This window comes from Chinchilla lanigera, unplaced genomic scaffold (genome assembly GCF_000276665.1).
Source record: "Chinchilla lanigera isolate Chin_1 unplaced genomic scaffold, ChiLan1.0 scaffold00101, whole genome shotgun sequence".
Taxonomy (NCBI): Eukaryota; Metazoa; Chordata; class Mammalia; order Rodentia; family Chinchillidae; genus Chinchilla; species Chinchilla lanigera.
The window spans coordinates 3,212,673-3,240,536 of record NW_004955502.1 but is presented as its reverse complement, the minus strand read 5'-3'; the positions used below and the strand labels follow the sequence as shown (position 1 = coordinate 3,240,536).

The window sequence follows — 27,864 nt, the reverse complement described above, 5'->3', positions numbered from 1 at the left end:
TGTGATCCTACCCAATGCACAAAGTGACCAGTTAGATTAAACAAGGCAATGGATATGAACATGCTTTGAAAATATGAAACACTACTTATAAAGTGCTACTGCAAATAAATAATTTTACTGAAACATTACTGTCACTTCCAGAACAGACCTCTGCCCTCCCAAAGAACATACCGAGTTCTATGGGCTATTTAATTTCAATTTCCATAGTTTGATTTTCTTCAACCACATGTCATTCCACAACTGGGGAAGAGTAGGGACAGTATTTTGAGAAATCAGAGGGGCTCTTACCACCCACTTGGGGTGATTTAGAACAATTCAAAGAAGATGATTTTTGGCAAAATTAAGAATTAGATATTTGGGGGAAAAGGTACAAAGAACTGGAACGCTGGACATAGAAAAGAAATTGCTTATTGATTATCAAGTACAATTAACCTGTGCTAATTACAGCTAATGGTAAGAGACCTTATCACTCGAAGTACTGGAGCAGAAAGGGGTCTGCCAGGAAGACCAATGTGTCAGACCTGCCCTAACTCTTCCTCAAACTTTAAACTTCTCTGAGCAACACAGAAGTAGGTGGGCTAAACTTAATTCTCTTCACAGATAACACAGCAATAGGAAACAGTGTCAACTGGAACCCGTAAGATTTAGAGGGGTTCAAGACGTCTGTTAAATACCATGCAGAATTCCCCTGGAAACTATGGCTGTGCCCTTCAAATGAAGGATGTGAACCCATCTTCCCTGAACAGTTTAAGGGTTAGTTAGAGATACAGCAATGAACTAGACCACCTTTAAAGGGGCTTTCTTTCCAGTCCTTTGATTCAGAGTGATCCACAAAAGCTTAAAACCATTAAGTGGCTACCTGGATGTTTCAAGTTTCTTTTGCTGGAGCTACAAGAATTTCAGGTTTTCAAAATGCCTGAGCACAAGGAAAAACAAAACAAAACAAAACAAAAAAAACAGGGCAAAAGGCCTTGTTCGGTCTCCATGCTCAGGTGAAAGAGAATGATGAGTCAGGAAGACAGGCTTGTTTGTTCAAGGCAAGCTCACGAAGCCCTTCAAATTAATCTTGATTTCATGAGCTGCCCGGGATACTAAACACTATCCACACTAGCACTGTTCACGCAGCGCTACCCACTTAACTTTGAATACGCCGGTGTACCAGTTATCCGTATGCTCATTGACAGCAAATCTGTAATAAGTGAAATCTTGTACTGTGTAAGGTTCCATTGGTTAAAAACCTAAAATCCAGGTACAGTGCATAGTAACTCACTGAAATAAACAAGCTTCACTTAACAAAATTCTTTTTGGGCAGTTAGCAAAAGAAATTTGACATTATTAATCCATACTCTAGAAATGCAAAGAGGAAGAGGACGCACATGTTTCCTTTAAGAGCTCTGTACGTGCTGATGAATCAGCCTAAGTCAGGAATGACTGCACCGGCAAGCCTGCCACAGGGGAAGTGTCCTGAGGTTATGCAAATAGCTGCCGGGCCTCACATATCTGAAAAGGAAAGGGAAAGGGAAGACCACTTAATAATCCAAGGAGGAAGGGCGCAGGGAAACACCCTCCTGTCTTTTCAATAAGATCAAGGGCGTGTGCTTAAGTTTTTTCTACGCTGAGGTAATAAACCCAGCTATGGAGATGACCTAAAACCTTGTTATATTAATTTTTTTAAATTAAAACTATGCGAAGTCCCACATTATCCTGCAATCTTACATCAGACTAAGCTGCAACGAAAAAAGCAGAAAATGCCCCAAGATTTAAAAACAGAAACCAAGAGGAGAATGGAAGTGGGGCGGCCTGGGGCGGTGGAGAAACCCTTTCCTGCTACTTTCTCTGGTCCTTTTCTCCATGTAAGTGGCTCTTCCTGACTGAGGATGAGTGTCGTAAAGGCAAGTCAAAGTCAACAGCCTTGGGTTTAAGGGCTTTGCTTAAGGCACCTGTATTTCACAGGGAAAAATTAGAAGTCATAAAGGACCCATGTTCCTGCTAAAAAAAAATTACAACAAATCTAGTTTTATAGATCTTAATGGGCAGAATTTGTGAGTCCAGAGCCAGGCTACAATCTAGACCCAAAATGGTCTAGAATGTTCCACTCCACTGCATGTGCATGTCTTCCTGATAGCTGGGCAAAGGAAGTGAGATACAGGAAGCAGAGTGAGGTACAGACACAGCTCAACTGGCTAAGGCTCGAAATCACCTTCAGTAACCTTATCTGGGCAGCAGGTTATCACTGGCTGAAGCTTGGGCTGTGACTGGGTGAGACTCTGCAACTTGCTACAAGCCTAGGATACAACCTGTTCACACATCAAGTTACATTACAGTTTACACTGTACTGAGAAACATTTGGCCCAAATTTAAAATATGTATGGAAACTGGGACTGGTGGTACTGGCCTATAATCCTAGCACTTTGGGAGGCTGGGGCAGAAGAATCACAAATTCAAGCCCAGACTAGGCTACTCAGTAACTTAGTGAGACCCTGCCTCAAAATTTAAAAATGGGCTGGGGATATAGCTCAGTGCCAAGGGCCAATTACAGATCACTGTTAAGGTTCAATCCCCAGGACCATACAATTAATTAATTAAATTTAAATTAAATTTAAAAACAGAAGAGCTTTCAGCCAAACTTACTCCAATAACCTCTGTCCAAACTCTCAACAATGAAGGTCCCGAATGTTGGGAGCGGCTGAAGATGGAAAATAATTACATGCGCAAGACGAAGCCAGCCCAAGGACACGGGAGCTCCTCCAAGCACGTAAACAAGCCCTTGTAGCTTGTTAACTGACTTCTGGGCAGTGAGGTGGTAATTAACCAACCTTTCGAGGATACTTCTGTTCTTGGCCAGCTCCTCTTCTCCACTCAGGAGAGAGGACCTCCACCGACCCCAGCTTTTTGTCTCTTGTCTATTTTCCCTCATTCTCGCCGCTGTTCCTTCCCGGGGTACAGTAAGAGCCCAACAGATCCGTTCACCCGAAGGCGCATAGTCTGCTCCTCTTTCCCCATCAATATTCACTTCCTGAGTCATCTCACCCAGTGCCCTGGATTCACAACAGACTCCGAAGTCCAGAGCCATATTTCTCCACGCTTCCAGACACCAGGAAATTTCACTGGCTTTCCAAACTTAGCACATTAAGAATGGAAATTTTAACTTCCACCCTGCAGCCCAAACCCGCCTCTTCCTGGACTGACTCACCATCTCAGAACACAAGGTAACTCCCGAGTCTAAGAGTTGTCAGGCTCAACAATCCAGTCACCCGCAAGCGGCAGCTCGAAGGCCAGGCCGAGGCCAGGTCAGCAAAGGAAGAAGCTGCAGCCGGGCAATGCCATTGTAGGCTGAGAAAAACGGGGCCAATGAAACGCAACAGGAAATGGCTCAGTGCACGTCGTTATTTTCTCATGTGCTAAAGCCTTTCTTTCCCTGAACCTCAGCCCTGCTTCCACACAAAACACTTCTTGGGCCTGAGGGTCGCTACATATTCACAGGCCGTGGGAGTAGGTTGAGGTCCTTCCTGCTCTTTCCCAGGCCCCTGACACCGAAGGAGGGACCAGCACAATGCCTGCAAAAATAGGGTTGGGCCTAGGGCAGGCTGTCAGGACCATCCTAAAATATCTGGCACCTATGCACATAGAAAGCTGAGGCTCCGGGAGGTTACAATACCTCAGGAAAGCAGATTAGGTTAAGCATTGAGAGGTGTGGTCTCTGTACTTCCCACTTCACACCTCCTCACACGCAAGTCAAGAGTGCCTGGATTTCACGGTTAGCTGCATTACCGAACAGGGCTGCGACCACGAGGAATTTCTTCCTCTGGAAGGTGAGCAGCTACCCTAGAGAATCGCTGGGAAAATTAAATGAGAGGGGCAGAAAGGAAAGAGCACAGAGAACAATACCTCCACACCGACCACAGGGACACGGTGGGTCCAGGAGGGCTGTGTATCGGCCCACTGCTCCTCCAGACCTACCGAGGCTCCATCACTCAGCTACAGCCAGGCGCAGGGCGCTCCCTTGGCTGCACTCTTCCAGCCAGGATCCAGGAGGACTGCAGTCTTCTGCTGCCCCTTCAGGCCAACCGTGGCAGGCAGGCTGGCTCCTCACATACGCTGGTGAAGCACCTCAGCCATACCCACAGCTCTGCGCCTCAGAAAGCCAGGCATAGTGGTGCCTGTGATTCCAGCACTTGGGAGCCTGAGGCAGGAGGACTGCTGGGAGTTAAGAGACTAGCCTGGGATATACAGTGAGACCTTGTCTCAAAACAAAACAAAACAAAACACCAAAAACAGTCCCTGCTAAAACTATCCAGTTAAATGCACAGTGTGCCGACTGCTCCTGCAGATACAGAGTGGGGTCTGCACCCCAGGGGTCCTGCCTGCAGAGCTGCTCTTCACGGAGCGACCTGCTGGGTCCAAGTCCAGGCAGAGTGCTGAGGGAAGCAGGGATCAGTGGAGACTGTGTGGAGGAATTCACATGTGCATGCGTCGCTCCTGAAAGCCAGACTGGAGCTCCCTGGCCAGCAGTGAGAAAAGGACCCAGGGACCAGACGACAGCTTCCAATCCCCGAGGCAGGAGGAGGCGTCTTATTAACTAGCCAAGCAGTGGGTAGAGGGCTCAGGGAGAGTAGGGTGGCTGAGGATTCTACCCTGCTCCCCATGGGGAGTTATAACTAAAGAACTAGTGAGACTCCAAATGAGAGAACAGACGTACCTGCTCCCCACCTTTCCCTGACCTCAGCACAGAAGACCAGTTCTACACTGAACCTAACAAACGAGGTCACACATGCCACGCGGCCTCCCTGACCTTCTGCACCACACAGCGCCTCACGTGTGCACTGCAGTCACCCAGCCTCCAGGCCTCTGTGCTTCTGTGTGTTACGTGAGATACCCGTCTCCACCTTCCTCTTGATAAACTTTCATTTTGGTAGTGCGGGGTAGGGAACCCAGGGCCTCACATACTGCTAGGCAGGTGCTCTAACACTGGGCTACACCCCAGCCTTTTCTATTTTATCTGGAGGCAGACAGGGGCTTGCTAAATTGCCCAGGCTGGCCTTAACTTGCAATCCTCCTGCCTCAGCCTTCCAGGTAGCTGGGATTATACCACTGCACCTGGCTAATTAACTGTTTCTTATTGTTCAAGACTGGCCTCAGGTGTCTGCTCAGCTGTAAGCACTGCTGGCCTTCCGTGACGCTTCCTGGCATGCAAAACTCCACAGCGGTGCTCTCAGCACAGAACACATGCACTCTGCCTGTTTGCACACCCGCCAGCCACCAGGGCTCTGAGCGCGTGGAGACCAAGGCTAAAGTAACAGTGTAGAGGTACCTGCTCACCACTAGGGGGCAGGCTACTAGATCCAAATTCTAAATTCTGCCCCAAATAAGGGGTCACTCAGGCAAGTTACTCACCCTTTTGGGGCCTCAGTTTCATGATCCATGAAATGGCAATAATAACAACGTCCACCTCACAGGATGAAGTTAGTTATATGAAATAGTGCCTGTCACATACTAAACCCTCAATAACTGTTAGACATCTGTGTACTCCTTATTTTTTGTATAAAAAGCACATATTTGTTCAGCGAGCTTTAGCTGGTCATGGGCCACACCAGCATCTAAGTCCACACCAGGGGCTGTGCCGTGATACTGGATGAGCAGAAGTCTCCCCATGGCCTGGTGGCAGTGCAGATTCCGTGCCAGCTGGGCCAGCTGTGCTGTGTGGATTCACATCCCGGAGTGACCCTACCCCACAGCCAGTCATACAAGTAGCAGCTCACCATGATTACATTCAATATTGAGAGTAAACGACTCAGTTACTGGCTTATGTGCAGACTTACTCTTTAGATGAGAATTTTTTTTGATTCTTTTATTTTATTTTTATTCGATTACACTCACCTTGGGGAGTTGGTAAATGTACACATTTTAATTGTTTTTACTTTGCCTGTGCAATGCATTTTACTGTTATTTTGGAGCACACTCCTTCAACTTACTTTTGTTACAAGTAGAACAATTTGCTGTGTTATGCCCTGGCATGAGCCTCAGACTCATCACATTTACCAGGTCCCTTGACTGCACCATCTTTTCCTGATTTCATCTCATGTTGTTTTGTTCTTCCTGGCCTAGGGAGCAAGAAGTAATACCATACATATACACCACAGAGCCGGGGTGTAGCTGCTATAGCATGTGGCTTGTGTGAATATACTGTACACTTGCACAACTTGAAACCACCTAACAACACATCTCTTACAAGTGGCGAGTGATAAACACAACTTTTCTGTAAGGGGTCTCAGGGCCATGCCATTGCTACTGCCCGGTCCTTGCCTTTCTCATTCTCCCAGCCTTCGACAGTCTCCACATGTGCCTGCCACATGCTTACCCCTACAGAAGGGCAGCTCTGTTTTAATAATCTACAAAAACTTATTACCAAGTTAATTCTTGATGGCTCCCCTAACTGGCACAAGAAATAACATTATGCTTCAGCTGTGGTACTGTGCTCGCCTAGCGCATGTGAGGACCTGGGTTCAACCCCAGCACTGGGGGTGGGAGGGGGACCTCAACAAGAAATGACAGGAACAGGCTCCACACAATTCGGTGAGGAATCACACAGGTACCTTTTTTCAGACTAAAGCAATGCAAAATCACTGCAGTCCTGAAATACTTCTTAAATGTTTTACAATGGAATTTCCTAAGTCCCAAGTCCTTAACTGTCACAACCTTGGTTAATAAGTTCACGTGCCAGAACACCACCGCAAAAAATTCAGAGCACAGAGAGCAATGTGCTTAACAAGGGAGCAGGTGGCGGAGACCAGCTCCCCGCTGAGCCCCAGGTTTCCCAGAAAAGGCAACACTACAGCCGACAGAGACCCAGGCACTTGGCTAGGACAGACAATGTCGCTGCCATACCCGAAAGGTCACCCGAGAGCCCCACTGGAGTCCCCTGGGCTGGGTGCCCTGGAAAGCACAGACCTCCCTGCCCAAGAGCCTGCTGCAGGGGTTCAGCCACGAACACAGACCCCAGCCCCGTCCCTCTGCTTCTCCACCCTGACCCTCGCCAGCTCACCGCTGCTCAATGATCGCATTACCGCTGCCCCTTGGCTTCCTCGCTCCACGACTAGAGCCTCTTTCTCATCGCAGCTCCAGGATGCTGGAACGCACCAGTTTTTACAGATTTGCTCAGTGCCCAATGCTGACGACCCCCAGCACTTCCCAGGAGCCTACAGCCCTGGCTGATTCACGCCAGTACACGCTCATGCCACGACACCAACAGGGAAACTAAGGTACTTCATTTCTCTTTCCTTCTGCAACACTGGGACTCAAACCCAGGGCTGTGCACATGCTAGGCAAGAGCTCTTACCACTGAGCTACATCCCAGCAACTAACGTATTTCATCTGAAAAACCTCCTGAGCTAAGACACCAACTACGCCACTTGACAGTGTTGCAATACCCAACGAGAGGCAGTTTACTTACAGGCCTCCTGGTCGAAGCTCCTTGTACAGAGTGATAAAACTCCGGCTGGACACGGCTGCTTTTCTTGATCCTCCGCTTCCTCGCGGAAGCTTCCTGCTCACTCTGACGGTGCTCCTCCACCGCAGGCTTCACCTCTTCCAGGCGGGCAGCCGCGGCCGCAGCAATTCGTCTTCTGAGATGCCGAGGGCTGGCTCTGAATCCCTGCAGCAGAAACATACCGAACAAATCCAGATTTGTACTGAGTTAGTCTGGATGTTCTCTGACACTAGCTGTATAAACTCTCCTGAAGTCACAGTACTCAATGAGATCATTTACATCTGCAAAGGGAACTTGTAGGACACTCAACATACATGCAAGGTCTATTCACAAGTGCTCCGCAAAGCACCTCAGGGCTTCACGACCCAGAGTTATTCTACATTAAGAAATGTTCTTGGATGGTAAAAACGACAGGTTCTAAACCAGGAGGCTGAGGCAGGAGGATCCCAAGTTTGAGCCCAGCCTTGGCCACCTGGGCACCTAGTGACATCGTCTCAAAAGTTTAAAAACTAAAAAGGGCTGTGGATATAGCTCATTGTGAAAGCTTGGGTTCAGTCTAAGTACTGAAAAAACAAATTCTTAATACAGTGAAAAAGCTCTTAAATCAGGAATAAGACAAGGATGTCCACTCTCTCCACTCTTATTCAACATAGTTCTGGAAACCTTAGCCAGAACAATTAGATAAGAGAAAGAAATAAAGGAAATAATGACAGTAAAGGAAGAACTTAAATTATCATTATTTGTGGATGACATGATACTTTATGTAGAAGACCCCAAAAACTTCACTGAAAGACTGCTACATTTAATAAGCAAATTCAGCAGTGCAGCTGGACACAAAACCAACAATCAAAATCAATAACTTTCCTGTACACAAATAAAAAACCCACTGAGAGAGAAGTTAGGGAAATAATACCTTCTAAAATAGCATCCAAAAAAATGAAATACCTAGGAATCAATCTAACGAAGGATGCAAGAGACCTCTACATTGAAAACTACAGTACTCTGAAAAAGGAGATTGAAGAGAGTATCAGAAAATGGAAAGATATCCCATGCTCTTGGGTAAGAAGAACCAATAGAGTGAAAATGGCCATACTTCCAAAGCTGTTATACAGATTTAATGCAATTCCAATCAAAATTCCAACAGCATATCTTACCGGATTAGATAAAACAATCTTAAAATTCATTTGGAACCAGAAGAGACCCAGAATAGCAAAGGCAATTCTGGACCACAAAGACAAGGCAGGAAGCATCACAATCACTGACTTGAAATTAAACTACAAAGCTACTGTGATAAAAACAGCATGGAACTGGCAAAAAAAAAAAAAAAGAACAGACCTGAAGACCAATGGAACAGATTAGAAGATGCAGAAACAACTCGCGACATACTCAGTCACCGTATCTTTGACAAAGGTACCAAACACATTCACTGGAAGAAAGACAATTATGTTTAAGAAATGGTGCTGGGAAAACTGGCTTTATACATGCTGAAGATTAAAATTGAACTCATATCTTTCAACATGAACTGAACTAAATTTGAAATGGATCAAAGATCTAAATATTAAAACAGAAACATAAATCTATGGGAAGATAGACTCAATAAAACTCTTGAAGACATTGTTTTAGGCAAAGACTTAATGAATAAAACCCCAATCACACATGAATTATCACAAAGAACAACTATGATTCCATCTTATTAAAAAGCTATGGTATAGCAAGAGAAACCATCAACAGAGTCAAGAAACAACCTATAATCTGGAAAAAAATGTTTGCCAGCTGTTCCTCAGGCAAAACATTATTATGGAGAACATATAAAGAACTCAAAAAAATCAGATCTCCCAAATTTAGAGATACAATCCAAAAACAGGCATCTGAGGTGAAAACACACTTCTCAGATAAAGAAATACAAACAGCAAATAAATATATGAAAGAATGTTTAATATCACTGGTCATTTGAGAGATTCAAATTAAAATAACACTGAGAGTCCATCTCACCCCAGTAAGAATGGCTATCATCAAGAAATCAACTGACAACAAATGCTGGCAGGGCTGTGAGTAAAAGGGAACCCTTCTCTACCGTTTGTGAGAGTGTAGACTGGTTCAACTACTGTGGAAATCAGTGTGGAGATTCCTCAAAAAACGAGGATTAGAGGTCCCATTCAATCAAGTCATTCCCGTTCTGGGTATTTTTTGGAAGAATTGAACACATCATACCACAGTGATATATGTGCAGCCATGTTTTTTTTTTTTTCGTTGTTGTTTTTTTTTTATTTTAAAGAATAAAAGAAGGATAACATAATAATAGGGGGGACTTAGCAAATTACAGACAAAATGGTAGGAAATTATCAATGGTTACCGTTTTGCATATTATTATCTACAAAATAGTTTCTCAGGAAAACAAATAGACAAATAATAGTGAGTTAGAGACAAAAGAGGTAGGAGATTATCAAGAGTTGTTGTGCTATACTTTGGTATCTTCAAAGTGGCTTCTAAAGAAAATAAATAGAGCTATACATGAGTGACCTGTTGAAAAATCATTAACTATTCTCAATGGTTGTTGTAGGAAACACATAATAATAAACATACATCCATTTATGAAATAGGATAGGAACATTACAAACTTTACACAGTTATGGATAGATTAGTAGGAAAATATCAATGGCTGTGCAGCCATGTTTATAGCAGTGCAATTTGTTATAACTAAATCTTGGAAACAACCCAAATGCCCATCAACCAAGGAATAGATAAAAAAGATGTGGATTTTTTTATATGATGGAGTACTACTGGGCCATAAAAAAGGACAAACTGGAGGCTTGTATAGGGAAATGGATGCAACTCGAGTCCATACTCAGTGAAGTAAATCAGACTCATATGTGCAAGCATCGTATCGTCTCCCTAGTGTGAGAAGCTGAGAGAGTAAATAAGCTATTATAAATGTATATTAGTTCTGGAAATAATGTCATGTTAGCCTTCCAAAGTTTTTTCTTCCTTTTCAAAACTGTTTTAATGATTTCAGGTCTTCAAGTGTTTCACTTTAAAATGTTTCTTGCAATTTTTCATTTCTCTGTAATGTTTTCTAGTTTTCTATACATAGTTCTTGTAAATTTTGTGGTGAGGTTTATCACCATTTTATATTTTAATACTCTTGTAACCGCTGTGTCTTGTTTTCATTTGTCACCATGAAGTGGGAGTATAGTTGCTTTTCAAAGAACGTAAAAAAAACTTTAAAAATACAGTGAAAAAGAAAAATGGTGGGCACGCTGTTTTGTTCAAGTATCAAGCAGGCAGCGTGCAAAGACGAAATGGCCAAGGAGCTGGACAGACCTCCCCACAGGGTGAAGTTCCGCTCCGCATTTCCACCAGTGGACTCCTTCTGAAGCAAGGCAAGCAGAGGTGCAAAGCCTGAGATAACGCACCCTGGAGGGAAGAACCAAACCCTGGTGGAGGCGGGGCGGGGACCACACACAGCCGCAGCTCCGAGTGCTGACCTGTGAGCAGCACAATTTGCTAAACATTTCCGAGACCAGCTGTTCTAACCTGTAAGATCAACATTCTACTCACTGGGCCTTTACACTTTAAATTAGCTAATAAATGTAAAATTCCAAGCATGATATATGGAGAAAAAAACAACCAGGTGCTTCACATTTCCCTTCTGAGCGAGGACAACTCAGCAGACAAAGGGAAAAGTTCCGCTAAGCCACACTGTGTACATGCAAACGGCTTTGGATAACCTCTGTCCTCCTGGAACGTACAATTTACTGGGGAGCAAAGGAAGTTCACAAACACACAGGAGCGTGGGGTTAGGGGTGAGACGGGGCAGCTCGGGACTCAACGCCAGCAGGTCTCGGAATAGGAAGCTGTCAATGGAACAAGAGAGGCCCATCTGGGACTTAGTTGAGTGGGTGGCACTTGAAGAATGAATAGAATTTACGCTCCAGGCAAAGCAAACAACATAAGGACAAGTGAATGAGTAAGACAGCAGATGGATGGAGCGGACATCTACACAGCAACAAGAAACACTACTTGCAGATGTGCCCGGATGCGCGCACCCAGCAGTGGTGAAAATGAAGGCTCCAAGAAAGGGCTCGCGTTTGCAGGTCTCGTGAGTTTCAAAGGAAATGCAGCAAGGTTTCAGGGTTGCAGGAAGAGCGTGAGGAATGCGGAGTAAGGACTTCAGAGGGGGAGGCGGTGTGAGGAGGGGCCTGAGCAGGGCTCTGTGGGACGCTGGGAGATTCGTGTGCGCAGGGCTTCTGCCAGGGACTTGCGAGCTGGGCCAGCACCTCCCCCGGACCCGCCCCCGGCTAAGGAAGTCAAAGGGAACAGGAGTCAGGACAGAGGTGACAAAACCGAGGTCACTGCCGGGGTTCCGTCCTCCCATCTCCGAACGCATTAGCCTGCTTCCGCTCAAAATCGTCCCGAAGACCCACTCCCATGTCAGCCGGGAGGTGCCACAGCAGCTGCCAGGGAGGAGGAATAGGAAAACGAGCAGAACCAGCTGCAAAACCGGGTCCCGGGGCAGCGCCGGGAGCACACTGCCAGGACTGCGCCGGCTGCTGTCAGCCAGGCAGCCTCCGGACACCCCGGCTCACCCCAGGACCCCGCCTTCTGAGTTAGACCCGCGGGGGCTGGGCCCAGCTTGCTGCCCTTCGCAGCTGCGCCTCCAGGAGCTGAGTCCGGCCGCGAGGTGGCAGCAGCTGCCGCAGCCCGCCTCTGTCCAGATCAGGAACGTGCTTCGGGGCAGAACAAACACTTCCTGAGTGGTCAGTACTTCCTGTAGTGGAGTGAGCCAAGCACACATCTTTGGAAAGAATGTAGATTCTCCTCTTTCAGGTCCAAGTTTTGCTGTATTTGTATTATTACCAGTAGTCTACAAATATTTGCATATGACTAGTGACCTACAAATTCTAGGACTACTTAGAGGAGAAAACTGCATGAAGAAAAAAAAATTAAAACATGTTAGTCCTGCTATCCTGGAAAGCAATAACCCACTGAATCCGTATCCCTATTTCAACTCTCGGGAAATTCCACCAAGAGGTCCCCGACAGTCAATGAAGAATCGTTTATGATATTAAGACTGGGAAACGAATCAGACTCTCCTAAACTTCAACTTTCTTCCACATCTGCACACTGGGGGAGCCCGCTGTGATTTCTGTGCTATCCCAACGCACTCCTACCGCTTCTAAGCAGTGTTTTAAAAGTGCCACAGCGACCGGGTACAGCACTGCCTCTATCGTTTCCTAACTGTGTGATCTTGGGTAATTACTTAAAAATAGGTGGTTGAGAAGACTAAATAAACTGACTATGTGAAGTACTTAGAAGAGTACTTAGTATATAGTAATATCTAAGTGCTGGCTATAACTATTGTGCATAAATTCTGTGTATATAATTGTGTGAATAAATATATTATTGAACAGGGCTGGGGATTTAGCTCAGCGGCAAAAGCGCCTGCCTGGCGAGCACAAGGTCGTGAGTTCGGTTCCCGGTACCGGAGAAAAACAAAAAAACAAAACAAAACAAAAAAAATATTATTGAACAAATCAGCTATAAAGAGGAAAATGAATCACACTGCTAATGTACCTTGCTGACAAGCACTGAGGCGCTCCCCCCAGGGTCACACCATGGCCTGAACAACCAGCTCTTATAACTCTCCAGGTATGTGATCCTGTCTGTTACTTCTTTGTACGGCACTGTTTTAGTCTCTCAAAAGCACCCAATAGGTAACCTCTTTCCCAGAACTACAGTGGTGTTGAAACGAGATGGTCCACACTAGGCACTCAGAATGACACACAGCACATAAAGAGCAATCAATCAGTTATCATCATTGTTACTGCTCCACTCTCTGGGTCTTGAAGCAGCAATTTACACATCAACCTTGTAGACATATGATTACACACACTATAAACAACACAGTCATCACTGGACAGTCACTTTTTTAATTTCCCTAAATCACTCCACAGAATCACAGCCCTTTCGTTTATGATCTCGCCTGTTCTAAATACTATAAAAAATAAGCCACAGCTTTTAACAGAAGGAAATTTTATTTTAAAACAGTAGGTGGTGCTATAAGCTCTCACGGGTGTTAATAAGCGTTGGCAGTCAGTATTAGATCAGTTTCTCTATTCGTCTGGATAGCACACCCTTCAACCATTAGGTCATGGGCACTCTGGAATTTCTCAAATTTCTAACATTTTTATTCCAGCCCAATTTCTCAGCACACTCTGGGTAATACCTTATCAAGACGCACAGTCTTGAGGGGTGTGGGGGTGTGTGTTTGTGAACAGTATCATAAGATCTACTACCTTGGATTCTTGCATGTATAATACAATATTATTAACTATAGGCACAGTGATGTGAAAGATCTCTAGAATTTATGCATCTGGCACAAACAAGTCTCCCCTTTCCACCTCCCACCAGCCCCTGGTAAGCACCATTCCACTGTTTGACACTGTGAAACTATCTTCAGTCTTCACACAATGGAGTCAGGTAGTACTCATCCTTCCGTGAATGGGTCATTTCACCTAGCATAATGGCCCCCAGTGCACCCACGCTGCATGTGGCATTTCTTGATCAAGGCTGGTAAGATTCCACTGTATGGATACATGGGGTTTTCTTTATCCAGTCATCGGCTCACTGACACTAGGTTGTTTCCATACCTTAGCTATTGTAAGGAACACCACCATGAAGACAGGACGGCACGTACCCAGCTCCCGATTGCAGCTCTGTTAGATCCACACCAGCAATGAGATGGTAGCATTATATGGAGATTCTGCTTTTAAGTTTTTGAGGAATTACCTGTTCCATACCATTTTGCATAGTTGCTACACTATTTTACACTTCCACCAACAGTGTACGAAGACTCAATTTTCTTCATATCCTTGAAAACATTTTATACTATTTATCCTGATAGCTACGAAGTGATAACCCACTGTGATGTCTTGTTGATTAGTGATGTCCTACTACATTTTTAAACCAAGCTGCTCCACAGAACACTCTAGATCTGGCCCCTTAATAAGGGTTATGGGTAGGCATATGCCAGTCCTCAAGGGAGTAATGTCTCTGTGCCTAGGCTCTGAATGTTAAGTAGAGGCTGAAAAACTCTGTAGGAATTCATTAGTACCAGCAGCTACACCAAGGCCCTCTGACGCTGCCTGGTTTTGTCTATTCTAGTCAGTCACAGTTCTAGCACATACTTCTAACTGATTCTCTTTCGGATGAAGTCAGAATCAGGTTCTGTTGCAGGCAAACAAAAACTGGTTGGACATACAACTTCTCTTATGCTTTCAAATGGTTAGCTACTTTCCTTGGAGGCTAAATACTCAAGATTGTACCAGGCTGTTTGGCTATGTAGACTGCCGTAACAAATGAGGAAGTATTAATAGCATTTATTTCCTGAGTGTCAGTGGGATCCTACACCTAATAATATAGCCACTTCAAGGACAAGCAAACTGAGGCTTTTAAGGGCTAAGTGAGGGCAGGATCTACAATCAGAAAAGACCAGACCAGATTGCAGCTCTATGCAGCTCTATGAACTCTATGCTAAATTTCAATAAAAACAATGGTATAAAATTTCAAAACAAGATTATAGGACAGTAACAATGGTTAGTACATTGCATATTGTTATCTCCAAAGTAGTTGCTCATATTATAAGATGTAGGCATGAAAACTGTTCAAACAATATACACATAAACCTTTCCTTTCAATGAGCTAATAGCAATTAGTAGTGTAACTATTATAACTATCTTGTGTGTGTATATATTTTTTTATTTTTCCTGTTTGCTTCTTCTTTTCTCCTAGGGCTGGGGATTTAGCTTGGCGGCAAAAGCACCTGCCCGGCAAGCACAAGGTCGTGAGTTCAATTCCTGGTACCAGAAGAAAAACAACAACAAAAAAAAACCAAAAACCAAAAAACCTTCTTCTTTTCTCCTTTCCCCTATTTCAGTTTCTGTTTCCTTTTGAGCAGTTTCTTCCCACTTCACAGTATCTATTGTACATTTTGGGTCTTATCTACTCTTTCAGGTTCTTACACTAGGGAGACAGTACAATGTTTACACATGTGAAACTAATTTATTTCACTTATGAGTATGGACTCAAGTTGCATCCATTTCCCTATTAATGTCTCAAGTTTATCCTTCTTTATAGCTGAGTAGTACTCCATTGTATAAAAAGATCACATCTTTTTTATCCATTCCTCAGTTGATGGGCATGTGTGTTGTTTCCAAGATTAAGCTATTACAAATTGTGTTGCTATAAACATGGGTATATATATATATTGCTGTAGTATGATGTTTCTAATTCTTCTGGGAAGATACCCAGAAGGGGAATAGCTGGGTCAAATGGGACCTCTAGTACTAGTTTGTTGAGGAATCTCCATACTGATTTCCACAGTGGTTGTACCAGTCTACACCCTCACCAACAGTGAAGAAGGGTTCCTTTTTCTCCATAGCCCTGCCAGCATTTATTGTTGGTTGATTTCTTGATGATAGCCATTCTTTCCAGGATGCGATGGAATCTCAATGTTGTTTAATTTGCATCTCTTCAACGACCAGTGATGTTGAATATTTTTTCATGCATTTATTTATAACAAAATTCAGTTGCATGGCTGGATAGAAAGTCAACACTCAAAAATCAATAGCACTCTTGTACACAAACAACAAACTCATTGAGGGAGAAATTAGGGAAACCACACCCTTTGCAATAGCATCCAAAAATATGAAATACTTAGGAATCAATCTAACAATGGAAATAAAAGATCTATATATTGAAAATTATAGTGCTCTGAAAAAAGAGATCAAAGAGGACATCAGAAAATGGAAATATTTCCTCTGCTCATGGACAGAAAGAACAAACATAGTGAAAACAGCCACACTCCCAAAATTGCTATACAGATTCAACGCAATCCCAATCAAACTACCATTAACATACCTCACAGAACTAGAGAAAACATTCCTAAAATTCATCTGGAAGCAGAAGAGACCTAGAATAGTGAAGACAATCCTGGCCAACAAAGGCAAGGCAGGAGGCATCACAATCCCTGACTTGAAATTATACTACAAAGCTACTGTGATAACATCAGCATGGTACGAGCAAAAAATAGACCTGAGGACCAGTGGAACAGATTAGAAGATGCAGACACAACTCCAAACACAATCAGCCACCTTATCTTTGACAAAGGGGCCAAACATGTTCCCTGGAAGAAAGACAGCCTCTTTAATAAATGGTGCTGGTAAAATTGGCTTTCCACATACCAAAGACTAAAGCTAGACCTATGTCTATCACCATGCACCAAATTAAAATCAAAATGGATCAAAGATCTAAATATTAAAACAGAAACACTAAATCCACTGAAAGAGAAAGTAAGTAGAAATCTTGAAGATATAGGAGTAGGCAGGGACTTTATCAACAAAACTCAAACTGCATGGGAAGCACTTCAAAGAATCAACAACTGGGATCTTATCCTATTAAAAGCTTTTGCACATCAAAAGAAATTACCAACAGAGTGAAAAGACAACCCACAGAGTGGGAAAAAATTTCAGCAAACTGTCCCTCAGACAAAGGACTTACATCTAGAACATATAAAGAACTGAAAAAAACTAGACCCTCCAAATTCAAAGACCCCATCCAAAAATGGGCAACCTGAGATGAATACACACTTCTCAGATGAAGAAATACAAATAAATGTAACATTTAAAGAGACTGCTGAGCCCGCCCTGCCAGCTTCAGATTCAGTTAATCTGGATGGGGCTGGGGCTTGCGTTTCTCACAAGCCCGCCAGTGACTGCACGGAGGACCCTGTTCTGACGCACGTCAGCGGCAGCCCCCACACGGCAGTCGGTGGTCACGTTGGTCATAACAACACTGCGTCCCCCGTGCCGTACGCCGGGGACCCTCAGGAGCACAGCAATTAGCTCTTTGTGGTTTTTAAAACCCCATGTTAAAAGACTGATCCTGGAAGCAACTCAGCGGAAAAAAGATAGAAATGGATCTAGATCTACCTTCTGTTTTCAGACAGCATGTATTCCCAGGCAAAAGGGGGAATGGGATAAAATATTACCATCTTAGTGTCTTTTCTAATAATTAGTCATTCTTGGGTCATTCTTGGTATAGCTCATGCCTAGAGGTTCCTAGCGGTCTGATGACAGCATAAAGTCTGTTTTGGAAAAGTCTTAGGAACTATATATGTTAATAAGGATTTATGAGTTAGTAACACAGGATTTCTTTTATATTAACCAATATTATATCAACCGCTGCTTTGTTCCACTGATCAAAGTTCTGCCAGCCAGAGAGTCTTGATTTTTAAAAAACTGCAAACACGGCTCTATAAATGGAAACCTTGTAAAATCTCTTAGTGATGTCACTCATTCTCTCCTTGGACACGATGCCCTCCTCAGGTCCCTGCTACCGTGGCCCCCGCCCCTCCAGTCGCAGCGGCTGGACCTTGCACTTGACACTCAGCACAGTGGCCACAAAGAGGAAGACACAAAGCAAGGAAGGAATTCTAGCGATCAGAGCGCGTCAGTGGGTAAAGGTGGAGACATACGGACGTGACCTCATTGGAATGGGGCTGTCTTTGTGACTAGAAGCAAGATTCTTCATTTTTTTTAAAATTTGTTTTAAGAATAAAAGAAGGAAAACATATTAATAAACACATCCATTTACAAAACAGCATAAGAACAATACAGAGCTGCAGACAAAGTGGTAGGAAATTAAAATGGTTGCTCTATTACGTATTGATATCTTCCAAGTGGTTTCTCAGGAAAACAAATAGAGACATGCAAGATTGATCAAACAAGGAATCATTAACTGTTCCTTTCGGTAAAGCAATAGAAGTCAGTAGTACAACTATGTTAGCTATCCTGTATATACATATAAACATACATGATTTCCCCTTCTTTCTTTTCTCTGTTCCCTCACCCCAGTTGCTCTTTACTTTTGAGCATTTTCCTTTTGTTTCACAATGTCTGAAAGCATCGTATCACAGCGATATATGTGCACCCGTGTTTATAGTAGCACAATTTGTAATTGCTAAATTGTGGAAGCAACCCAAATGTCCATCCACTGAGGAATGGATAAAAAAATTGTGATACTTTTATATAATGGAATATTACTCAGCTATAAAGAAAGATAAACTCGGGGCTTTTATAGGTAAATGGTCACAACTAGAGACCATACTCATAAGTGAAATAAAGCAGACCTCCATGTGTAAGCAATGTATTGTCTCACTAGTGTAAGAACCTGAAAGAGTGAATAAAAACTAGGAGGTAAGATTCTTCATTTCTAATGTTCCAAGTTCTCCTGGACTCCAAAGCTGCAGGTCTGCAGACCAAGCTCTGAGCGACAATGATGACACAGGGCGTGGCAACGCTGGCTGGGGAAATGGGCGGGACCTGCCAGTTACGAGGTCTGCTGTTTTCGCGGCAAGAAGGACCTGCAGTACTTTGGATCGGTGAGCCATTTCCAAAGGAACGACCCAGTAACAATGACGCAGGATGGGCGGGGCTGTGGGGCCCTGGTGCAGGTGGAGAGGATCCTAGAACAGAGACCAAGGGCAGTGAATGACAGGAAGAGCAGCAGGCAGCCGAGTGAGGCCTTGAATCCACAACCAGCATCCAACCCCACCTCTGCGAGGCCCTAGTACGCATCTCTGCCTTAGGTTTCCCGTCAGTTATGCACACAGCATACACTAAAATATAACACGTCCCTTATGATGCACTCAGATGAACCTAAGACACAAAACGCAGCCTTGTGCTTGGGGGTGGGAAAGGAATAGAGGAGACTCAGTTTTACACTGAGACACGGCATCTTTTCCTGTACAGAGCTCACAGTGTTTTCAACTATAAATGCTAGATTAGCCGAAGCAGGGATCACAGGTTACACTCAGACAACTACTACCTTCTCCCGTCTAGTTGATCTTTCAAATCCACAATGAGGATTTAGCTTTCTCCCCACCCTTCATAAAATTCTGTGTAGATCCTGTAATTTTCAGTCATTCTCAGAAAATTAAAAAGTCCTCTAACCACTTCTAGTCACAACACAGTACCATTCCAGCTAAGTCACATCAATCCTGGTTTCCTCTCAGACAGGGTCTAAAATGACTCCAAAGTCTTTCAACAGATACACAAGAAACCCTCACGCAGCCTTTGTTCCCACAAATTCCAGGAGAGCATTTTCCCAGCATAGCCCTCCTCCTCATCACACCGTGCAGTTACAGCAGCTGGCCGCCCACGGGCTCTCTGCCACACAGCCTCTGTGCACATGCACATACCTTCCCAGCGGCCCTTTAAAGATCACTCTCACTAGCCTTAAGACAGCTTGGGATGGGACTCAACTGCACTGTAAGTTTTCTAGTCTCTAACCCTGACCTGTTCAGGAGGGTAGTTAGGAGCCACATGCAGCTTTTTTCACTTAAATTTTAATAATTTAAACTACATGTAAAACTGTAGGTCCTCAATGTCCTCTCTCCCTCCTGAGAGCCAGGATTATGTGTGCACCGTTTCGAGGGGCAGGCCTATAAATGACACAGGTCACTTCCTACATGTCACTAACTGGACCTTGATTACATGGCTATCACCTACCTGCAAAGTCAAAAAATTAGTGAGGCCACATGTCTAGGGGAAAATTCATACTAATGAGCAAAGACACCATAGCTGAGGTCACAGCCACAGAGTGGGTAGCAAACATGGATTTCATAGCCACGACTGGGGCAAGTCCAACCCAGGGGTCTAATTCCTCTCTCCAGCAATGTGAGCTTTACTGACAACAATACCTACGGTCTCAAGCAAAACTAAGACAGAAAGAATTCCACTTACACAGCTAAATATGTAGCAAACGTAATCTGAGTCCCACTTATCTAGCACTTTTCCAGCATAGCTCAGCTATTATATATCCAGCTCTAATTCTTTACAGTTTCATAAACAATAGCAACTTCTAGTCCTTAAGCACTTCCTAAGTGCCAAGCACCACCACATACGTTATCTCCTTACTTCCTCTAATATTTCTAGGAAGCCAATATCACCTTAATGTCCATTTTACAGATAGAAAATCGACACCTAGAAGTTTGTCCGAAACTTAGTAAGTCCAATCAATCTGCTCCAGAATTAAAACTCAGGCAACCTGGCCCAGGGTCTCCAACACAGGTGAGCAAACTCTGGCTCTTGGTCACGTCTGTTGCACCATCTGCTGCTTTTACATCTGGAACATGGCCAGCAGTATTCACTAACATAGAATCCAGGGATACTTCTGTGTTACAGAAGCAGAGGGAGAGGCTGCAGCAGAGCTCCTATGGCCTGCAAGAGATAACGGTCCTTCTGCACTGGACCTTCCCAGGAAACCATCGTCCACCCCTCACTACAGTGTGTGTGTGTGTGTCAGCGGGGGGGTACTCTGCTTGACTGTAAACTGAAAAGTAATGTTGACTTGTGTTTTGTTCTGCTGGGATGACTCAACTGGGATGCCCTCTCCATCAGCAACCCAGTCTGTGAAATCTAAGGTCAGTCTACTTTCCCTCTGGCAGCCATGTCTCCTCCATCTGTTTGTAGTCTCATAGGCAGATTCAACAGCATCTGTTACGCTCTCACCAACACATAGATGAAACTACCACAGCACTCACTAGCATTACTTTTCTACTCAAGACTATGCCTATTCCCTGATGGTTTTTTATATTTAGGTTGTAACTACTAAGGCAAAGTTTGCACAAATTTATCCATACAACTGTTTCTGCTGTGACAGGTTTCAATTTTTTTTACCTTCCACACACCCAGCTTTGGATGTCAGAGATAAAGTCATCAGCACTGAAGGACAGTGAACATTTACGGGCAAAGGCTATCTAGCAGGCAGGCCTTCCTCTGCTGAAGCTGGCCTATCCCACTGGTGGGGAACCTACGGCATGCGTGCTACATGGGCACACACAGCCCTCTCTGCTGGCTCGGGAGCCAAGTCCTCCCAGCCTCGCCTCAGCCGCTGAGCTTCGGATAACAGTGCACACAGGGGCAGTGCCGCCACTCTGTGATAAGTGAGTGGGTTTGGGGTTGCAGGTTGCAGCTTGGGCATGTGGCCTCTGAGAGGCTTGCCATCGCTGGCCTAGCTTCTATTTTCTTCTTCAATTTAATTCATCAATTATCTGTCTTTTATTCAAATGAACCCTAAAAGAAATACATATGCTTGACCTTTAAAAGATTCTCAGTACGGAACCAACACTGCATTTGTATTAAAATAAAGATAAAAGGGAAGGAGAACTCGTACTACATGCAAAACTATGACAAGAATAATTTATTAGATATTGTGGGGCACCATCCGGGCTCCCCCTCATCAGCCCAGCTACTCAGAATGGTGATAGCTCACCGTTTTCCACTAAAGCCCTATCTGGGCATTGCCTTCAGCCTGGAGCAGCGGGGAGGGAAAGTGCTTACTTCAGTTCGGGAGAACTCTGAGACTTCCCATAAGATGAGTGGGGTGTCTTGAACATGCACCCTGGTCCCACATCTCCCTCTGTCTCTAGGGTGTTCTGCTGTTCCCAAGGCCCTCCCCAAGAAGCCTCCTGTATCTCAAAGTCTATTTCATGAGAAGCTGATCTAAGACAAACATCAAGTGTGCTTTCCCGAATAGTGTCATCTGTAACACTCAAAGCCGTATTTAACATTTGGTGACATGGGAATCCACAATAAGGAGCTTCCAGAGGACAGCAAACCCATCAGTACCAAAAATGACAACAAAAGCAAAAGGCTGAGCAGTATACGCCTCCAAAACAGGTCACAACAGGACACAAACACAGCAATGCAGGCAGCAGAGAAGAGTCCCACAGAGAAGCTAAGGAGGGCAAGCGAGGAGGCTGCCTGCAGAGCGTGGCGGCACCAATCTGCTCTGACAGCCGCCAGAGCTCAGCTTGGCTCGGCGGACACTGTGCCCTGGGCACAGACAGTCATGCGCAAGGACAGGTTCCATAAATAGCACTGAAGCCGTAAACCACGGCCAGCCGGCACCACTGCAGGCTGAGCGGCCTCACTGGTATTGCTTAGGTGGAGCCGATCTGCTAGCAGGAGGGCCTTTTCTGAGACACCACTCACAGACGGTCGCACTAGCCCCCACGTCTAGAGTCACAGCTCTAAAAGGTCTCTACAGACAATGCCTTTTCAAAGCAAGAAGCTAGGAAAGAAGAGTGTTTTATTATGGAACATGGGTAGCTTCCCAGCGGCCAATCTTGGGAGATGTCAGGGCAGCACAGTGATACCACGCAAGGCTGCACAGACCCTCTAGGAGGGAAGGCGACGCGGGCGCAGGGAGCACAGTGGAAAGTCACCTCGACAGACAAGTGCCCCCTAGTATGCTGAGGAAAATCCGAGGGGGAGGAAAACGGGGCAGGAGAAAAGAAAACAAGGGGAGTGAGGGGACCTGCAGTCCTGTGCGGTCTGCCTGGTCTCTCTCCAGGGCAGTCTCTAAGCGCCCTCCAATACCCACCACAAATTCAGCCTCTTCGATATACAAGCCATCGGCTCAGACAGCACCAGGAGTAACTCTTGAAGACAGGAGTGGACGCTCAGCTCAGAGCCGGAGGACACACGGACACCCGCACTTCACATCCAGCTTAGTCCCCGTCAAGCAGCTCCCAGGCAGGATGGTGGAAGCGGCTCAGTCCCAGAGAAGGTCTCACCACTGAGGAGTCACAGCCCGGCAAACACCAGACCAGTCCATGCAGGGTAGGGCAGGGCGGCCATCAAAGACAGGCCTTGGTCGTTCTGCACCTCCCCTGTACCTTCCTTGCCCCACAGTCTGGAGCCTCCAGCAGGATCTGGCCACAGACTTCAGTAGGCAGCTGCTCAGGTGGCAAGTACCCACTTTCTATGGGTTGTTAAACATTCTGAACGTCAAGCCAGGCATGGCAGCACATGCCTGTAATGCCAGCACTTGGGAGGCTGAGGCAGGAAGATCACCATTAGTTTGAGGCCAGCCTGGGCTAAGGAGAGAGTTCAAGGCCAGCCTGAATTACACCGCAAGACCCTGTCTCAAATAACCAAAAAGAAAAACGAGCTATTTTTAACACCACCCTGCTAGTCTATGAAGACAAAAGGTACTGGGAACTCATGTTCCAAGGCTGAGTGATGGTACTAAAGTAGGAAAGCAAGGTAGTCACATTTCCCGACCACCACTGCCCTGGTCAGAATGGCCCTGAAACAGCAACCGCAGCGCTGAGGCTCAAAAGAGCAGGAAGCACTGACCACTGCTGCCTGCAGTTTCTGAGCATAACCTCTGCCATATGGAGACTGGACATGCATCTGGTTTGCACTCAAGTCTTAAACGCTTTGCTGGCAGCACAATCCTTCTCAAAATCTGCTTATGCTGAAGACACTCATCAGCCTGAAGGGAAAAGAAAGGTTTCATTACCTAAACCAGGAGTGGTGAGCCTATGGCACACATGTTTTGTTTTTCTTTTAAGACAAAAGATGCGAAGGTACGAATGCTTTTTCTAAACAAAACATCAGGGCTCGAGTTTAATTGCAGTGTTGACGCTTTGCTATAAGTACCTGTGTTTGGGTTGCAGTTTGGGCCTCATCTCTAAAGAGCTTACTGTCACTTGTAAACCTGCTGACTTACACTGAGTAAAGAGAAAGAAAAACAGTAGATCTAACCAGGTCCTAAAACAAAGACGGTCAAGGAGCGGTCAGCGAGAGCTGCCCGTGGCTGGCTCCTGGGGTGCCGTGGATCTTTCGCTGCTGCTGAGCAGCATGTGCACACCGGCAGACAATGTAGCGGAAGTCACCTGTGCCGGTTCCTCTTTCTAAGAGGAAGTCACTGAATCTAGATCAGCATGTGAAAGCTTTGAAGAGAGTCTGCAGCCTTCTCCCGCTTCTCTAGCAGTTAGCTGTGCACTTTTTAACCTAGATCATACGATTCTGGCAGAACCTACTTTTCCCAGAGTGGACTTTTGCCAGTAGATTTACTGAAGTGGAGTTTATTTCAATTTAGCTTTTTCACAGTGTTCACTGCAGTCTGACTCACATGAAAGGCGCGGTGGGCCTGCGGGCAGATGCACTCCTTCATCTCTCTGTCCTTCAATGCTCCTATTTATGTGCGGCACAAGTAGATTTTTACTATGTTTTAGTTTGTAAAGATGTGCTTGAAATTTTCAGAAAACTCAAATTAGAAACGTTAAGTACCCCTGAAATGCAATACTTTTTTGAATTATGTATGTAAGTGTGAATAGTCCTGTTTTTACCTTCAAAACATACTCCTCCAGAGTAATCAGTATTAATTCACTTCACCTTGATTTTTCCTGTATTTATAGAGATATTTAAAAACTAACAAAATACATGTTTTGGGCTTTGCTCCTTACATTTAACAAGAATAGAGATGGTATTTTTATGTATTTTCTTTTTGACAACTGAGTGATTTTCCAGAATAGGAATGCACTCACCATACTTTAGCTAACTATTCTACTGACTGAATTGTGATACTTCACACTTTCCCTAGCATAAACATGTAATCAACAAGATATATGTATCTTTTTTTCGTTTGAGACAGTCTTACTACGCAGTTCAGGCTGGCCTTGAATGATTATGTAGCCCAGGATGGCCTCAAACTCCCAGGGATCCTCCTGCCTCACTCTCCCGAGTGCTGGGAATATAGGCTTGCGCCAATGTGCCCGGCTTGTATCTTCAAATCTTTAGTTAAAAGTGGAATTGGCAGGCCCTAGGAGAAGAGATTGGCACTACCAGATTTGTCTCTAAAAATGTGCCAAATTAAATTTCTAGCACTGTGCAAGAGCCTTTTTAATCCTATCCCCATCAACACTGCAGAGTATAAATCTTTTCATCTGTCACCAGTCTGATGGGCAAAAAGCTAGTCTTAATTTGCATTTACTCATTAGTAAAGTTAAAATCTTTTTTATATCTTATGAGCCATTTTGCTTTCTTGTTTGAATTATTTACTCAGATACTCTTATTTTTGTACTATATCTAAAACATTGGTTTTGTAGAAGCTTTTTATAAAGTAAAATTATATTTGCAGCAAGTATTCTTGCCTTGGCTGCACCTTATCTTTTCATTTTTCTGAATTTGCACTCACACCAACCAATCCTTTCCTTTATGACCATTAAGCTTTTGTTATGCTCGACATTTAGTGCAACTGCGAAGGTTTAAGTCACTTCCTGTATCTTTTTTATTTCTTTTTAAGTCTTTTAAATGTACACTTATAACTCATCTGGAATTAACTACATGCATATTTTTAATCCATTGGAAGTTCATGTTTTACTACAGTGGGAGGTGTACACAACAAATTCTGTTACTCCCACGGGGTAACATGACCCAGTAAACCATCCTTTCTTCAATGTCCTTGTAAAACAGCTGTCTGGAAAAAAACAATCACTGATATAGTATACTAGTCCAATGCGCGAGAGAAACAGAATCAATAGGAAACAGAAAGATGGACAGACAGACACGGAGCTTTACTGGAAGGAACTGCTCAGGCAGTGTGAAGTCGGAAATCCCCCTCTGCACAGTGGGCAGTGGTGCAGGAGACCCAGGCAAAGCTAATGTTTTAATTCAAAGACCATCACTACAGCCAAGCCTGGTGACACATGTCTGCAATCCCAGCACTCTGGGAGGCTGAGGCAGGAAGAAGGCAAGTTTGAGTCCTGCCTGGACAATTTAGCAAGACCCTGTCTCAAAATTTTAAATAGTAAAAAGGACTAGGGATGCAGCTTAGGGTGAAGGCATTGGGTTCAACCCCCACCACTCCAAAAAAGAAACACAACATCAGGTAGGAGAAATCAATCTTCCAGTTGAAGTCTGAAGACAGGTGGGGAATTCTCTCTTATTTGGTAGGGAATGAGGGCGTGGTCAATCTTTTCTGCCCAATTCAGGCATTTGACTGACTGGAGGAGGCCTCCACTATTTTGAGGACAATCTGTTTTATAAAGTCCATAAATTTAAATGCTAATCTCAACCAAAAGCACCCCCACAGCAACACCCAGACAACATGTGACCAAACCATCTGCATGCCCGATGGCCAAGCTGACACATCAGATGAGCTATCATGCAGTACTTACTAATACCCATCCTATAAAAACTTTCCTCAAGGCCGTGATACCACTGAAAACAGAGCCCAAATGCTAAGCATATGACTGCCTCTCCCCAGCTGAGAGAAGCCGGCGCCACAGCGCCAGGGGATGCAGAATGATTTCATGCACTTTATACTTATATATTTTTATGTTTGTACACATGTACATACATAATTCAGTTTTTCTGTGTTCAAAGAGAAACAAAGTCTGAGAGGATACTATCTTATTGATACAACTTATAAAGATTTCTTCTCAGCTTTGATCATCTTAGATTTCTGTTAATATTCTTTTATGGTGAGGAAATTTTACTAAGTAATAAAGATATCTACAAAGTGAGACATTTGTAGCACTGAAAGTATATAAAAACATCCTTTTTAATCTTCAAAAAATATATGTTAATTAGCCACCAGAAGTATGGCTACCTTCAATTGCAGGAAAGGTCTTTCAGGTTACTTTCTTTGGAGACAGGGGCTTGCTATGTTGCCCAGGCTGGTTTTCAACTCACAGGCTCAAGAGCTCCTCAAGCCTCTGTCAGTGAATTACAGGTGCGAACCACCAGGTAGGCTCCAACCACTAGGTAGGCTTCTCATCCTATTGTGTGTACCATAAAATGTTCCTAATAACCTTAGCCACAGTCCAAAATGAAAACAGGCTGAAGTAAGTTACTGCACTGTGGGAGCAGACTGAAGTTGGCCTGTCCATTTTACAGTGAAAATCCTCCAGCAAAGGAGTGAGGTCCCAAGAACATCATCTGGAGACAGACGCATGGGGCCACCAGTTCTGTATGTGGACATTTGAGCTAGAAAAAAAAAAAACTACATTACAAATGCTTGCTTTAAGAAAGAGTATTCCTTAACTTAATAAGGTAGGGGAGGAGGACCAGGATATTCAATTTCAAGTCAAGCTTTGACAAACTGGCTAACATTATATTAATGTTTGCTTTTTTTCATAAAGATTAAGGAAAGCAATCTGAGTGCTTTCATGGTCAGCTAATTTAAAAAACTCTCTTAGCATAGTCATGCTACACCAATGGTTCATAAAAATAGCACACACAGAAAGACTGTCACTTCCTCATTCAGATCCCACACAAGTTGGCAAAGCCCTCATCACAAGGCAGGCTTTGTCTCACCCTGGCAGCAGCAGCGTAAACGGGAAGGAGAAAGGTGCAGTGCTCACAGGACGCCTGATGCTGGGTGGGCGTGGCAGGCAGGCAGGCAGGCAGGCTCTGGACCAGACCCCTGTGCTTACAATACAGAGGGCCCACTCGGAGCCGGCCGAGCAGGCTCCCCCAGCCCCCCGCGCCTTGCGCCCAGGCAGCCAGTTCTCCGGGAGC

At 44.5% G+C, this 27,864-nt stretch overlaps 1 protein-coding gene across 2 annotated transcripts in view; it reads right to left on the bottom strand.

The window, feature by feature from the left end:
• The window catches only part of Dst (dystonin), a 434,906-nt gene that overhangs the window by 370,287 nt on the left and 36,755 nt on the right, over positions 1-27,864 (bottom strand). For both annotated transcript variants that reach the window (XM_013505819.1, XM_005406890.2), the window contains exon 3: positions 7,451-7,651. In XM_013505819.1, the coding sequence (XP_013361273.1) occupies positions 7,451-7,651 (201 nt within the window). The remainder of the gene's footprint in view (positions 1-7,450; positions 7,652-27,864) is intronic.